Raw genomic sequence first — 17,270 nt, forward strand, 5'->3', positions numbered from 1 at the left:
CATTATGAATGATCTATGAACTTATCTATGAAGTATTAGTAAGTTATTTACCATTAATAAAGACATTTGTTACAAGCCCTTCTTAAATGGTAGTGTTACCTGTACAAATTGTATATATACACAGACTATACTTTACAGTACAATGTAGTGTATTTATATGTGTATATGTTTATATATTGTATATACATATATACATTAATACACATACATTATATATATCATATATGTATGTATATATAAATGTGTGTATGTATTTATTTTATATGTAAATATATATACACACTATACTTTACTCTTTATACACATGCATATATGTGTATAAATGTGTGTGTGTGTGTGTGTGCGTGTATTTCCACACTGCCAGGAGAAAATATGTATATTAGCAATTTTTAAAGGACAAACGTTTCCTTTATTGGTTAATAAAAAATATTATAAGGCAAACATTGTCATGTTTGATTTACAAAAGACACCATCAGATCTGCAGTAATGCAACAATCATCACAGCGCTTCTTACAATATAAGGCAACATGTTAACACACGATCGGTACTGTATTCACAGTAGCAGTATAAATTATCTGTAGGCTTTCAATAAAAACACTGACATACAACTCACAGATATAGCGATCCAACAGAAAGCTGTCAGTACATTCCTAGAATAGGAATAATCTCACGTAAGGTCAGTAAAATCTGTTTCCTTCTGTACACAAAAATTTGTCTCCATTCAAAGTCCATTTCATGGATGAGAAACCCAGCAGCTTAACATCTCAATGCAAACGATAAGGGAAAGAGAGAGGCCTCCGTCTGAACTCTTCACAGAGATGATAAATGGCTTTGAAATTGACTCAACACTGATAGTCTGGACACTTTAATGCACGAGGCAACACTGGATTCCTGTTCTCAAGGAAAAACATGGTCCATTTAAGTTGCTGCATGCCGTCACACTACAAATGACCTGCAAGGAACAAACACAAACATTGGTTAGTTGTACCATCTTTGTCAAAGAACCCAAGACCCAATAAAAGCAAACAGAATTTTCAGAATTGAGGAGAATAATTCATGGATGTTAATGAAAAAATGCGGCATATTTAGGGGACTAATACTTATGTTTGTGCAATGTTGTGCAGCATAGTAAAATTTAACGGGACTGTTCGGCCTTAGTAGAGGATTGTACCATTTTAGCAAAATCACAAGAAGCACATGTTACATTACGTGACGTCAGTTTGATAACCAGTGGCAAACGGCTGCCACGGCAGTCCAACCACATACTACGTGACACTAACCTGAGTTCCTCCTTCAGTCTGTTGAGTTTATCAAAGAGTCTGTCGTTCTTGACCTGAATGGGAGCGCTCGGCACAAACCAGGCTGCAATGAACTTGCATATGACGACAACATGCTGCAAGCAGAGACGTAAAGGTTAGACATGTAGTCTTTCATTAAAGGTAACACTGTTATGGTCCGTCTCACGGTTTTGACATATTTGAAACTCAACTCTGACCATCTGAGTTTGAAATAAGACAAAGCTGGTCTATTGTGGGGGTTTCGTTTGGTGTCATAAAAACATTTAAAAAAGAAAATCATCAGTTCTTTACTAATTATCTCAATGGAAAGTGGCTTACTTCAAAGAGGATGACAAATGCAAAGCGCACGGCTAGTATTAGCCAGAACTGTGGGGTTAAACTGTAGTCCTCGTTACTCCTGTAGTCTTTATAGCTGTGAAGAGAAAAAGACAAGAAAGCTGATGTTATCTCCACCTTCTTTAAAATATTAACACACACAGTGTGGACAAGATGCAGTGATGGCCATCCAGAGAGAGTGGACAGGTAACACTGGAGGTGAGAAGAATCACTGCTTTCAAATCTTTTGTTAGTTATAAGTTATATGTTTTGACTTTGGCTTTTTGCAAACTAACAAATACAATTAAAACAGAACGAACCTGCAGGAGGAGACATTTAAACCATCAGGAGTGGTCATCTGATAGGGTGAAAACTCATTGCGTATGATCTGGTCATCCATTCGTGCAATGGAGAGAGTGTTGTTGATGTAGCCAGCCATGCAGCTTGAAAAGAAGACAAGAAGAGTGTATTTAAAGAATGTGTTGCTCACAAAATGAGAAAACAAACATCTTCTATAAGAATACACATATCTCACTCAATATCTGTCGCTGTGCTATTAGCACATGGGCCAAAGTAGTAACGGTACACCAGTCGAGGGACGAAGTTCGAGGACACGCCGATGACCAACCCATTAGCAATGACGGCTAAGACACCGATAGCCTCCAACACGTCTATCCACACACCTGAGGGAAAACAATATTCATATGTGAACATGGAAACATTAAGGTTATTGACATTATCAGACGTTCTGAAGCTTTCACGTTGTACGATGAATTTAGGAAAAACTGACGTGATCTACATATTGCAAAATCTAAAAGTATAAACAAGGAATATTAAATACCTTGGTTGCTATATTAGTGTAGTTGAATTACAAAGATACTAAGTCCTGTATCTTTGTAATTCAGGACTTACAAAGATACAGGTTGAGGTTTAAAATGTGGCACTCACACTTTTGGTATTGTGAGAAATTTAGAAAGACTCTGGAGAACATTGGAAGATGGATTTCAACAACTTTTACAGATATGCTTCAATTCAACATGATTGAAATATTGTTATTATATTATATATTATATCCTCACCAATATCGTTGGTTTTCTTGGGGACCAGTCTCCGCTCCAGAGTGACCATCTTAATGGCGTCCAAGCGTATCTCAATGACATTATTAATCAGGGCTAGAAGAGGAGCGAGAGGAAACGCTGCCACAAATATGGTGGTAAAGCTGAACTGGATCACTGAGGAGAGAGCAAAAGTAAATATTATTGTTTAGTACATCTACGGTTTTTGTGGTTAAAGCTTTCTGCAGAGTACAGACCTATTTCCAGGAACTCGTCGAACAGACTGAAGGAGTCGACATCATTGAGGCGGTAGTTGCTGACCCAGTCTCGAAGCTTGCAATTATCACACAGCTCAGCTCCGTGGCTGTCCTCCAATTCGCTCTTCAGGTAACAGTGAGCACATGTCCTCTGCAGCTTCCGGGTTCTTCTCCTTTTGAACCACCTGCAGAACCAGCTGATACACAAAACAGACAACTGTCACCAGCGTGGAACGTAACATTAGGAAAGTAAATCTTACATTGGACATGTACAGTACATTATTTATCAAAAATATGCTTTATACTCACGGGCCAGTGAACTCGAACACGTTGCTAATGGTTTGCTTGAGTACCATTATAATTGCCATTTGGATGAACAAGTCCGTGAGACACCCACTCGGGTGACACTGCACAAAAGAGAGTGAAATGTTTGGAATTAAATCAGATGCAAAATCATTGGGTCTAAAGGTGCACGTGAACATTTTAGTCATGAAATGCAGTTTTTAAGTGCGATAGAGACGTTCGCTCACTTCCTCAAGTCTCCATTGCCCTGCGATTCGTACATAACCACCAGGATGACCATTGATCCTGTCACGGGAGTCACAAAAACAAGTGATTATTATGCTGCTCTTGTAACACAGTGACACAGTATGAACCACGACATTGAAACCTGCAGGCACCAAGATGTGAGCATCAGATCCTTTAACTCCTGTAAGTGGCAGGTGGGGCCTCCATGGATAAGACCTGTTTCTCCTACAGATGCTCAATTGGACTGAAATCTGAGGAATTTAGACTTTTAGTCATGTTCCTTAAACAATGTAAGAGTTCAGTTGTTTGGTAAAATGTGTTTCTATGACAATCTTAGTGTTTGAATAGAGGAAAACAGAGTTACGTTTCTATTGTTGTTTTAATGTGTTAAAATACATTTATAATGTTATAGCTTATGACAGATGATGGGCCGCAATGTAGTTTGGTGCGGAAAACGTTTAGTGGAAAGCAGAGGTGTGGCTCGACACAATTTTATAGCACCAGGTCGTGGAGCATTTAGTCGGTAATGGGCCGTGCTGAAATGTAATGTTACGTTGGATGAGCTGGAGGTATATGTTCAAATAAACCCTTCTCAAGTTTTCCTTGTGTGACTACATTGGGTTTTCACATTAAGGTCCACTTAAGTTTATTGGAACACAAGACAAAACAAGATACTCTGCAGTTTTAAGTGGCCTTCAGGAGCTTGGATCATAGTAGACAGCCGCTACCTGTAGTGTGGGAGGGCACGTTATCCTGCTGAGAGAGGCCACTGCCGTCAAGGATTCAAGATGGGAGTCTGTAATAATCTTTAGGTTTCCCAAGCATCACACTGCCTCCACCTTGCTGTAGTGCATCCTGTTTCCACACCTTCTACCAATGCTCCATTATCTTGTTCTGATGCTCATGTTCCCACACGAGTCAACAAGCCTTGGGCATACCTTGATGTTGCCCATTCATCGGTTGTGATTACTGGTTGGTACTGACCACTGCATACCAGGAACATTCCTCAAGACCTGCTGTTTCAGAAATGCTCTGACCCAGTTGTTCCATTTAGCCCCTTTCAAGGTCACTCAGTTCCTCATGACTACACATTTTTCTCGACATATCAACTTCTAAAACTGATTGTTCACTTGATGCCTAACATATAGATGATGCCATTGGTCAGTTGTTTTAATGTTGTGGCTGATGTGTGCATTTCAACCTCTTACAGTCAACAAACACTGATAGTGAAGTATTGAAGTTCTCACCTGCCGAGGAAAAAGGCCACGTAGAAGAGCGAGGAGAAGTAGGTGAAGAACTGGAAGGTGAACATCTTGACAGTGAAACTCTTCTCTGTGGTAGTGAATGATCTGGTTTCCTCTGGTGAAGACAGACCTCAGGTCAGTGTGTTAGCATGCCTGCATTTCACTATTTGTCCAGTAGAGGGCACAATATCACATACTAAACAGAAACCCTATTACAAAGAGTTTCAAACTCACCTAAATCATGTTCGTTCCTCAGTTAACATCTTATTTATCTTAAATATTTACCCACCCATATTTGGTGAATACATTATTGTAATATGATAAGATGTTTGAGTTTTCAAATCTAATGATCTTTTTAAGAAATAAAAAGTAAAATCTGAGGTTATTTAAAAATACATATATAATAAAGCCATATAATAAAAATATAAGAGCTTGAACTGCCATGTTATAGAAGGTACAGCACAGTGTATGTGGGCTCTGTAAAATAATACAGAGCCCTGGGCTTCTATGGTCTTTTGACTCAGACTCTTTCTTCAGATGTATATCTGGAATGACTTTTGTCCTCTCATGCATCGTCTGACCTGTAGCTGTCCTAAGTCCGTTTCCCTGCTCTGACTATCACCTGACCTATTATGCATCTTTACAACTACTCTGATATGGGGGCCCAGTTCCAATGTCCACCCTACGCCATGAACCACGCCTTCATAATGCACAATAAAGTCACTGTGTATGTTAACTTGTTACCTGCAGCTCTTTCTTGAGTGTATATTTCAAGGATTTTGAGTTGAGGGACTGAACAGACAACAGCTTTCAGTCTCTCTCAGCCTCATCATTTATGTTGTCAAGCTGCTGCCGTGTGCTGGAAGATATTTTCCTGTGTAAACCTGTTGCTAGGCTGTGTGTTATCTTTGTCAGACCTGCTTTCAGCCTGATTACCTGCCGTACTGCTGCAGCACTCTAATATTTGTTTTCATATTTTCAATCCCCACCCACTGACAACTGTTACTGGTGTTGAATTTCTCATTTAACGTTTAACATCCTTCTATATTAAAAGCTGTACGACACAGGATGTTTTAGAGCTAATGTTTAAACATTCACAGCACAGTTCATCAGCATCCATTTGAAATATGAAAATAAACGTGAACAAACCTATTTCACACAGCTTCATGGCCACAATCCTGTTTATCTGCAAAGACAAAGACGAGGTCAGAGTCAGAGCGAGTGTTACCGCTACGGCACAAACGCACATTAAGAGACCTGTGTACCCGAGTCATGACGGTGATGATGAGGTAATGGAGGACGGCGCCCAGCATCATCGCTCCACTGTTGGAGTGGGTGCTCAGGAACTCCCATGATCCCTCAGCCAAGAGTACGGCTGCAATCACCCTGAACACCACCAAGGCGTGTGTCAGGCCAATGATCACCAGTATCTGTGGAAACACAGTAACACGCATTGGTCGTACTATACTTGTGTTGGCTTCCATTAACAACAATGCATTTGTGTGTTAGTTGGTTTGTATATTTATTTATTTGTGAGCAAGATTGCATTAAAACAACCAAACGGATTTGTATGAAACTTGGTGGAAAGATGTGGCATTGGCCGAGGAAGAAACCATTAAATTGCTAACGTTAACTTTGCAAGATTTTTCAACATTTTCATTGTTTTCCTACTGAATAATTTATGGATCTTGATGACAGAAATTTGGTTTATTTAGAGGACAGAGTGGGTGAAACTTGGTGCAGCTTGATTGAATTTAAAAAGGACTGTAGGGCCTTGGCAGAGTTAAACTACAGCCAATCTTGTTTTACCTGAAACTTGAACCATACTGTAACCTGATTCTTATCTTAACATCAGTTAAATGTTATCATAAACTTAGTAAAAAACAAGGGTTCTGACACTGTGCCAGCATAAAATATGTGAAGAGCGTCAAAGTCAAAACGACAAGTCACCCACCATGGCTGTGACACAGATCAAAACCAAGGTGGTGCGCAGGTAGGAGTGCTTGTACTTCTTGGGTTCACAGGTTGCGTTGTTCAAAATTTCCAGGATTAGTTCCTCCTATAATTTAAATCAACAGAGAAGAAACACGCCTTGAATTCCAGAGTGAGTACTGACCAGGATTTACTGAAATGAGCTTAATATATTAAAGTGATCATACCTCCTCCTCACACCAGTCAGACACTTTCCATTCACACACATAGGAAGCTCGATGTCTCTTCCAAAATTCCAAAAACAGTGTTGCTGTGAAAAACATTAAAACAAAATAACAAAATGTACACTGAGTTACCAGATTATAGGCTACACCAAGATAAAACTAATACAGTTTAACACAGCAGCTCCTCAATAACCTACATAAAGTCTATAATGTTCCGGTTTTATTTGTTGCTTTAGAAAGTTATAAATTTTAACTTTATGGTCATTTAGTTGGTGATGTTGAATTGTATTACATTAGGATACACACCCCATTTACATCAGTGAGGGGAATGATGGGAATGTATATAAATTAATTTACTCTGTTACTGTACTTAAGTACATTTTCCATGTATCTAAACCTAAGTAGATTTATTTGCTGGTACCTTTTAGTTTAACTCCACTGTACTTTCTACTCCATTACATGTATACAAAGCATTGCGCTACATGTTCACGTTGTTTTTTATGTTTTTGAAAGTAATTAATAACGAGAGGGGAATTGGTTCACTGATTCACTCAGAGCAGGCAGGTAACTTTAGACTCCGCCCCCTTCAACGCCTGCAGGAGCAGCACTTAGTGGTGAAGAAACACATGAAATGGATTCAGAAGAGGCCAGCCTCAGCCACAGGGAAGTATTATGCTGCAGCACTAGGGACTAGGAAACACTGAGCAAGTACTTTTACTGTTCATACTTTAGTATATTAAAAAGCAAATACTTAGTAAATGTGGTACTTGAGTACACTTTTGTCTTTTATTTGTACATTTACTTCCTCCACCACCGAGTGAGGGTAAGTTCAATATCAGAAACACCTCATATATTTCAGGGGGCTTCTATTTAGTTGCCCACATTCTTTCCTGTAATATAAATGTTCCACATTTCTGTCCCTGGTGAATTCTCTCTCTTTTTTTTTTTATGTCTCACAAATTCTAATCTAATCTCTTTTCTTCTTCATCACTTTTCTTTGAATGTGCCAGGGGCTGTACTCCTCCAATGCAAATCCACTCTGCTCAAGTAAATCATCATTGCCTAAATCCCTTTTTTTTCATGAATTTTCATGAGAATACGTCTGAAAACAGGCCGTTAACATTTCAAACTCCACCAAACGCTCAGGGGAGTAATGTGACGCCATTGATCATAACATTCTCATCAATAGACTAACACATTGCGTCAGCATATCTGGAATTGCCCTTAGCTGGTTCAAGTTTTATCTCTCGGAAAGAGAAATTTCTGTTTTCATTGGAAATAAAATCTCATCCTTGGCTCCACTAATGTGCGGGGTGCCACAAGGTTTGATTCTTGGTCCCATCCTATTTTCGCTGCACATGCTCCCATAAGGAAAGGTCCCCAGCCATTTAAATGGGATATCCTATCATTCCTATGCCGATGACACCCAAATCTACCTGTCTTTTAAGCCAGTCAGCGGCGTGAGTGTCCTAACAAGAGTGCCTAACTGCCATTAAGGAATGGATGATACTCAACTTCCTTCAGTTAAAGGGTTAACATGTGATTTGTAACTCTGGTACTATTGTATTATTACTCCTTTTATTCCTCATCTTACTTTTATTGCAACCACATTTTATGTAGTTTCTTAAATAGTACAGCTTTTGACTCTGCTGCCTATGACATTAGGTATTTAGTTAAGTTTAAAAAAAAAGGCATAGAGGTAATATTAGATTTTTTTTGTGAAGCACTTTGTAACCTTGTTTAGATAAGTGCTATACAAATAAAGTTATTATTATTATTATTATTAATATTATTAATATTATTATTATAATGTGTTCTTATTGACGACTGCTCAGCCACCCCCACCCACCGCCAGATGGCCATGGCTGATTAATATATGAGTGGCCAGGACAAGTAGGTGCTGTCAGTGATGTGGCATCTCCTTGGCAGCACTTTCCTCAGTGATCAGAAAAAATCCAGGCAGTTGGATAAGATACATTTAAGGCAGATAATAGACTTATTTGTGCAAGTTGTCCTGTGTAGCCAAAAATCTGTATTAGAGAGGAGTTCTGCAGCCTGATTTTCTGTTATCTTTGTCAAATGTGCCCTTCACACAGATTTTAAAGGCTGAGATGAAATCCATTATACTCTTTTCAGCAAGGATCTGGATGCAGACAATACAGTATAAAAATACAAACATAAAGTACAGAAATACAGAAACACAAAACTCACCCCACACAGCCATGAACATCGCAAAGAGCACGGTGCCGTTATTATCGAAGAGCTGGCTCACCTGCAGAGAAACGTGAGAAGCAGTGAGCACCGACAGACACGTGCACCATTCAGCTGTCTTACTGGAAATGCACTGATGTACCTTGGCGTATGTGCAGGTGTCGGAGAGCAGCCAAACTTGGCATCTCTTGTCACAAAGTGGACACATGATGGTGTCAGCCTCGCACACCTCTTTTCTACAACACAGTGTAAACGGTAAATAAACTGCATTTATAGCACTTTTCTAGTCTTAGCGACCACTATTATTACACACACATTCACACAGCGCAAATATATGCTGCGCTTTTCTATCACATGTTCACATTCATACAATTAAGGTGTCACTTCAATGTCTCGCCCCTTCAGCATGCAGACTGGAGGAGATCTAACCACCGGCCTATAGGTTATTGGACGACCCGCTCCACATTCTGGGCCACAACCGCCTCCAAACCCTCTTTATTAACACAGATACCGTGGGGGTGTGAAGAAACTTACATGAGGGGGGAGCTGTTGAAGTAGGCGAGGCCATAGAGGAAGACGATCACCCCAATGATGGCAGGAGGGATGAGCAGGTACGTGTACCAGCCCAACCACAGGTAGTACAGGGCCACCTTCTCCCCAAAGTAGTTCCTGACATGAGCACGGACACACACAGAGACACACACATGCACTCACGAAATTGTAAATGAACATGAATGATATTCATCATAATATTGCAGGAAATAAGGAGAAAGGAGAACCAGAGCTTGACCGAGTTTTTTCTTCAGAACAGACTCAGTTACTTGTACAATCTTTTCAAAGTCCTTGTCCTAAAGTGGTGCTGATGAGCCAAAATATAAAGTGCTTTGTTATTTGTAAAACGTATACTTTTAAGTATAACTTAACAAGATGCTCCACATTCCTCATTTTAAAAATATTCCCTCTCTAACATGACACATAGCCTTAAATTACAACTTTATTCTTGTAATATTATGACTTTATTCTTGAAAATTTACATTTTTACATAATGTATCCATATATTTTAGCACGTCTGGCATACATGATGTAGAGTATGTCATGCTTTATATGTAATAAGTTCAAGCACAGAATGTGATACTATACCAATGTTGGTAAAATCATACTATCAATGTTAATGTATGAAATAGCTTTTTGTCACAAAACACACAAACAAAAATAATGTCTTTGTACATTTAGAATTTTAGAACATAAATGTAATAGATTGTATTTAATAAGGCCATGTTCTGGTCGCCTTTTTAAAACAATAACACGTGGGGGCAACAACTACTGGACTGATTTTGACAAAACCTGACTGGTGAAGTGATTATGTATCTGGTCACAAATGTGTTATTAGCTCTAATCGTGTCTCTGTCTCACAGATAGCACACTGACGCGAATGGTTACATATATTCATTGTTTTACCTAAAGACTAGAGCATGTTAGCATTGTGTCCTGCTGTTTACTCAGTATTCGACTGAACATATTTCTGAATTATGAGTCCACACAATGGCTGCATAGTGTGTGTGTGTGTGTGTGTGTGTGTGTGTGTGTGTGGAGGGGGTGGCTTTGACATGTTTGTTGTTGCCTTTCTAATCCTTGAACCTGCTTCTCAGTAAGATGACATGGAAAACAATAAAGCTGCAATATCCGCAACTGTATACAAAGCAGGATAATGAATAGGCTGTTGTGTTGCAGTCCAAACCTGACAGCAGTTATGGGTTGCCCTTGGATACAGGCTGTCCATCGTGCCCAGTTCTCCTTCAGCTCTTTCTGTTTCTTTTTCTGGAAGCAGGAGCACAGAGAAATGAAAGAAAAACACAAACATGAGGAGCTGTGTACAAACTGGTAAACATAACATACAGTAAACACAGTGTTTACATGAGTGCACATGTAGCATTATATTCACACACACACACACACGTATGTCCACTCATTCCCAGCAGCAGATGAGTCACTGCATTAATATGTCTCGCATAAGATCTCCGTCAATAAATACTTTTTTGGCAGCACCGTATTGTTTTGGAAGGACCCTGCCAAGTTTGACTTCATGATTTTAGAAGCTTCTCAGGGCAGCAAAACACTTCAGCAACATGTGAAACAATAGAAGCTTCAACGTTAGTTTGATGGTTCGCTGACTTAGAATAGAGAGAATGGCTTTTATTCCCACTTCTCGCCCCGAACGTCTGTTCTGGCTTTATGTAACTCTGGTGAGGGGATGATCTCCTGTAGGAATCGTCTAACTGATAGATAGTCGCAGCTTGAAGTCCCAGAATCAGGCCCAGCTAATTCAAGAGTAATGACTTTGTGGATACGGAAAAATTAACACATTAACGACATTAACGCATTTGCTGATCTGACATGGCTGAAATGCAGGAAAGATTACGCGTATAACGACAAACGTGAGTTTCATTTGAGTTGTGACTAATAACTAATAATCGTAATTTCCAGCTTTTTAGAGCAAAACAATGTTTTTAGTCCACTAATCTACATGTAGGCATTTATATATATATTTATACATTCACAGATATATGTATGCAATTGTAGATTTATCTACACATAGACAAGTTACATAAAGTTGCTTTAACAAAAGAGTATGTGGATCCCAGGGGAGAAAATAAAGGCAGACACTGGTTTAATTGAATTATTCATGTTGAAGTAACTATTATTCAAGTCTCATTGAGTGACTATGTTTATTAACTTGATGTAAAAAGATATAGTGACAGTACCGCACCTGTAAAAGGTTGAGATAATAAAAAGTTCAATAAGTTTTACCTCATGTAAGCAGAACTTCGCCTCAAAAACCTTCGTCTTCATGAGCTGATGCAGACACTCTGGAAGATTAATAGACAAGAAGAATGATATACAACGTTAGGAGCCCGGTTCAAAGCAAAGCCTCTTACAAATACATCGGATAAGTCTTTCTCACCTCCGGAACGGATAGGGGTGTGATTCAAAATGAAGTGGACGATCCTTATCCTGAAAATAGGACATAAGCATCACAAAATTAAGTTTTACTTGTAGCAAGAGACAGTAAAAAAAACAAAGAGTTACTCAGTCATTTGAGCGAGAACAGGTTGGCTGAGAGTTCATAGAGGCCTATACAGTTCTTACGCTGGGGAGGCTCGCTCCACATAGTTATAAAACAGAGGTGTATTGTCCTTTGTGATGACAGGATCAAATGAAACATAAACAATAACGAATGCTTTAAATAGCCTATGTGATTGTTTGAAATGCCAGAAATAGCAACAGCAACATATTTCACCTGGTGCTCAGAGGCACAATGCTCTGACCCGAGCTCCAGTTACAAGCGTCCGACACTTTGAGCAGGTACCGGTACTTCTCAAAAATCTCTTTTGGCGCTTGAATCCCGTAGAAGACGCGATCGTCGTCTACGATTTTCTGACAGAAAACACAAACGGGATGAATGAACGAATCATGTCACATTTGCAAGAGGAAAAATACTCTACTATATATACTTTTCTCCTCGTTGACAAAGACTCACTGTGACTCTCATCTTCTTTTTTTTCAATTCTTCAATGAATTCAGTTTGCTTCTTGAAAACCGCTCTCTCCTGGTTTTCAATCGTCTTGGCAACCAGGACGTAATCGTAGGACAGTGGGGTGTGCTTAGAGACACAGACGATATGATTTTATGGACTTCTATAAATCAGAGTGGGCAAAGCACAGACTCACAGTGGACACATGAAGTCAACTTACCACCGGAGGGAGTGAAGTCTGTTCGCTGCCATTCTCTTTCACCACTCCCATTAGTTCCAGTAGTTCAATACTGGGCTGTATAATAAGATAAAATCATAATAATGTTCAGAAAAATACAAGGAGGAAATCACACAATGCTAGAAAGCGCCTACGTCATGACTAAATGTTTAAAATTGAAATAGTCACAGCCTGGCTGACGCATAACTTACATGATCATCATTAAAAAAACAAAACAATTAGGTTACATCAGTTTGGAATCACCCACTCGTGAACGTGTGCCTAAAGGTTATTATCTCCAGAAAGAATGCTGAGCAGCTATGACATGGGGGGTGTGTCGATGAATGCCACAGTGCTGACAGGAGAGAGAAACCTGTGGTGATCCTGACTCACTGGCAGCGAGGAGGCTTCGATCTAACCTGACTGAAACAATGAGCCCTGTTATTCTCACATGCAGAAGAGTCGGCACATTGTTACATGTAGGCCCCAAACACTGAAGGTGTGGCACACATGTAGAAACCCAGACAGTGAAGGAGCCTCACTCATCCTAAACATCACATTCAATCCCACAGATCAGATGGAAACATGCAGTTCTGCTTTGTGGAGGGGGGGGGGGGTTTGGCAGCTCATGTGAAAACATGACAAGCAACTTAACACAGCAGCTCCACAGGTAGCTGGCCTCAGAGCAGCTCCACGTATGTGACCGACACCTGTTGTATGTTGTGTGTGAGTGCGATCACCTACCTGCCTCTTGTGGGTGGGCATGGCGAGAAATGCAGATAGAGGCCACTTCTCGGAGAAAGAGGAAAGGAAAATGAAAGAGAGAAGCTTCAGCCAACCATTCACTGTCAGGTCAGCGATGTGCCACACTGTAAAATGACATGATGGCTCTGGTGGACTTCCGCACTTCCTCCGGGCACGAGCGTGTTGTCGTTTCACAAGCTGAGGAATGTGAAAGCGACTCCACCTGTTGCTGGTGTCAGCGTGTGTGCGTGTGTGTGTGTGTGTGTGTGTGTGTGAGGCTCCACCTGCAGCCCCCACCTATCTAAGCGATGCGGTGAACACACGCACACACAGACAGTGTGTGCGTGGTGGGTTTCAGCAGCTGTGTGCAGACAGGGACAACATAGAGATGGTGTGTCAGGTGCAGTGGATTGACATGTTCTCCAACATGCTGCCTCCTGCTCCTCCTCCTCCTCCTCCTCCTCACTGGTGAGGAGTGACAGCCGTCCGCCCCTAGGTGGCAGCAAACTCTCTGATTTCAGCCCCTGCGCTGTGGGACTGAATCCTCCTCATGCACTGTATCATCCCGCACACACACACACACACACACACACACACATACACGCACACGCACACGCACACACACACACACACACACACACACACACACACACACCAGTCACATCAGATACACGTGACATCTGTTTTATAGAAGAATATATATATTTTGAGGTTTTATTTCATTTCTTCTTATTGTTATTCTTATCATTGTTGTTATTATTGTAATTATTAGGTATGTCATTATTAATTTATTCCCCTCACTGCTCGTAAAGTGAAAACATTTGTTCAAAATAAATTCATAGATTTTTTTATAATCAGTCAAAGTATGGGTTTACAGTCCTTTTTTATATGGGTGATGGGTGTATAGATAGATAGATAGATAGATAGATGCATAGATGGACGGATAGGCATAAGTCTCAATGCATTTCTTTTGGGGTTTATAAATATCTGACTTAAATATCCAAAGGTATTTTATAATTCAATCTTTGTGAGGACCAATTTGAGTTTAGGGCCTTGTTCAGATTGCCAGTCCAGATCAGTTTTTGGCATATCCAGATTGTATCCAGGTTGATTTTAGAAAGTATTGACAAAAAGAGGATATGGAGGTTTGTCGGCGGTTAAGAATGCAAATCGAAATTAATCTCTACAGACATTTGTCAGGCTGTATATGCTCTGGCTGCTTCAATGCTTAGATTTCGAGTGTCTTTTGAGTGTCACTCAGAAAACAACAAAGTCAAATCCAGAGTGACGGTTGCTACGCTACTGATGCCTACATCGTTACTACAGCAACCCATGTAGATTGGTTGTCTGGACTCACAATTCCAATCTGCTCACTTGGAAATAACAGTCAGAAAGTCAGTCAGAGAGATCTGCTTTGAGAAACAAATCAGTTTGGCCTGCAGTCTGAACAAAGCCTCTGGAGTGAGGATATTTGGAGGAAGTGGAGACTGTGTGGCTGATCTTCACAACTTCAAATCAACTACCTGTTTGAGAGTTCAGGTTAGAATCGTTTTTAGGTTATGGGACATGGGAATGCTAATATCAATGAGTGTGTGTGTGTGTGTGTGTGGGGGGGGGGGGGGGGGGGGGTGGTCATGAGGTCATTAGTGAATCAGATTACAGTCTTAAAATAAATTCATGGTAATGAAGCTACATTCCCCCTCAAAGTGCAATGATTTATTTAAATAATACATTTTTACTACATATCCGGTTACTAAGTGCATAAGTGTTTAATGTTATTATTGGAACAAATATTTCCAATTGCGTTTTGTTAAATCATTATTGTGGAATCCTACGTATGACACAGTTGAGGTGATAAGCTAATGTGGTTGACTGTCAAGGAGTTTCTAGAATACATTTGACATTAGGCATGATAAATTATATTTTTTTTAACTCTTTTTTATAAGTTTTTATAAAAACTAAAATGTTTCTATTGAATAGATCATGAAAAATATGTGAAATCAAACACTTTAACTTAGCCACAAAATGTGATCATTGGTCATTGATGGGATTATTCTTGAGTGAACAATTCAACATAAACATAAACAAAATGAAAGCATACATTGTAAAAGAAAATTAATAAAAAATAGATGCAAATAGCTTATACCACAATTATAATTCAATCAATATCTATACAAGCTGAAAATAGACAGACCACATTATAAACATTTGGTGTTGGTGTTACACATAGCTTTATAAAAATGCACCTTCAGCAGTTTTACTTCCTTCAGTTCAACTGTCAAGTTCCTTTTAGTCAAGTTTAGAATAAGCATGACTAATTGTACTTCATTAACAGAACAACTCTTCATTCTTTAGGGGTTTAGAAATGAAATACTGTCTGCTGCTATACTCCGGTTGCTAAGCACCAAAACTGACCAGAAAACATGCTCAATCAATTAAAAATCATTTAAACATTCATTGAGAGCTGTATTCTTAATGTAGGCTACTTTATCTGATTTCCAACTCATACCTCTAATCCTCTCAGTGATACTGACACTTGCTGTAGGAGCCATCTCTATAAATTAGGCCGATACTTTCTTCTTTTGTGAGCTTGTGATTAGATTTATTTAAAGAATAACTAACATGTGAAACCCATTGCAGACCTATTTCTGTTACTCATCCTTTCTCATTGACAGTAGAGAAAAGAAAAACTAACATGTCAAGCGGGTGGCCCACCCTGCCCTGTTATTAAACCTGATTTCTACCATTAGCCAGAGGAACCTTGGAAAGGAGTGCACACCCAGGAAGACCCACATGTCAGGGAGAAGAGGCGATATGAGACTGACAAAAAAGTGGTCGCGAAAATAAGCGCCTGTATTTCTGTACATGGCCACACCCCACAGAGGAGGTCATCATAATTACACCAGTGCAGGACTGCGTAAACCACATGAAGGGCGACAGAGGGGGCCGCTGCTGCCATGGAAGTACAGAGTAGAGGAGGTGGTTGGGAGGAGCAAGGAAAAGCTTCTGTTAGAAGACTCCCTGTCATGGAGGAACAGGCGTACAGATGTGTGAATGAACGACACTAAAAGTAACAAGTTGGCTTGAACAAAGCGAAACACCGATCTTCAAAACCAAGATTACTGAGAGATACAGTAGAGTCACACAGTTTGCGGCCTTGAGAGGGTTCCTCAGCAAAGAGCTTAATGTCTATTCTTTTTATTTGATTTACTACAGAGCATAAATTCATCACTGATCTCCAAGTATGACGGGAAAATATGTTTTTCTTAAATTGTCAAACATTCCTCAGGTGGGAAAAAGTTTCTTGCAGGATTACATGAAACCATTCTGGAAAGGCACGAGTTAAAAGGCTCATGTGGTTGGTTGTATGGGAGTTCCTGGAAGCTCTCACTCTGGGCATTTGACCAAACAAATTGAATATATAAATAAGAAAATTACTTGCATAAGGGAACGCAGTGACAGAGCATAAGGACTGAAGGAACCCAAACCCTCCGTGTTTTTTAATGTTATCACATTCATATATTAACACATAAACTGGCTTTGATCACTCATTTTATCCTATGCTATGGTTATTCTTGTCACGGTTTGTCGTCCTAGTTTGTATTTTGCAGTATTTTTTCCGTCTCTTTGTTTTCTGTTTTATTATTACTTTGTGTTCTTGTTTATCCTTGTGTTTATGGTTGTATAGGAGTTGTTTCCTGTGTCTCTGGTTT

General features: G+C 39.7%; 1 protein-coding gene across 1 annotated transcript; it reads right to left on the reverse strand.

The window, feature by feature from the left end:
* Positions 1-392: 392 nt before the first annotated feature.
* On the reverse strand, positions 393-13,864 carry LOC117762597 (anoctamin-9). The gene is made up of 24 exons (XM_034587020.1): positions 13,558-13,864; positions 12,817-12,891; positions 12,603-12,725; positions 12,363-12,499; positions 12,027-12,076; positions 11,873-11,931; positions 10,803-10,882; positions 9,599-9,733; positions 9,207-9,300; positions 9,065-9,125; positions 6,857-6,939; positions 6,652-6,756; positions 5,963-6,127; positions 5,847-5,883; positions 4,701-4,812; positions 3,456-3,513; positions 3,235-3,332; positions 2,926-3,122; positions 2,693-2,845; positions 2,149-2,296; positions 1,934-2,056; positions 1,617-1,710; positions 1,281-1,393; positions 393-952 (listed from the first exon to the last, which is right to left on the reverse strand). Exons 1-24 carry the CDS (start codon positions 13,576-13,578, stop codon positions 937-939), a joined length of 2,337 nt encoding a protein of 778 aa, XP_034442911.1. The 5' UTR covers positions 13,579-13,864; the 3' UTR covers positions 393-936.
* Positions 13,865-17,270: the final 3,406 nt, after the last annotated feature.

This window comes from Hippoglossus hippoglossus, chromosome 6 (genome assembly GCF_009819705.1).
Source record: "Hippoglossus hippoglossus isolate fHipHip1 chromosome 6, fHipHip1.pri, whole genome shotgun sequence".
Lineage (NCBI taxonomy): Eukaryota > Metazoa > Chordata > Actinopteri > Pleuronectiformes > Pleuronectidae > Hippoglossus > Hippoglossus hippoglossus.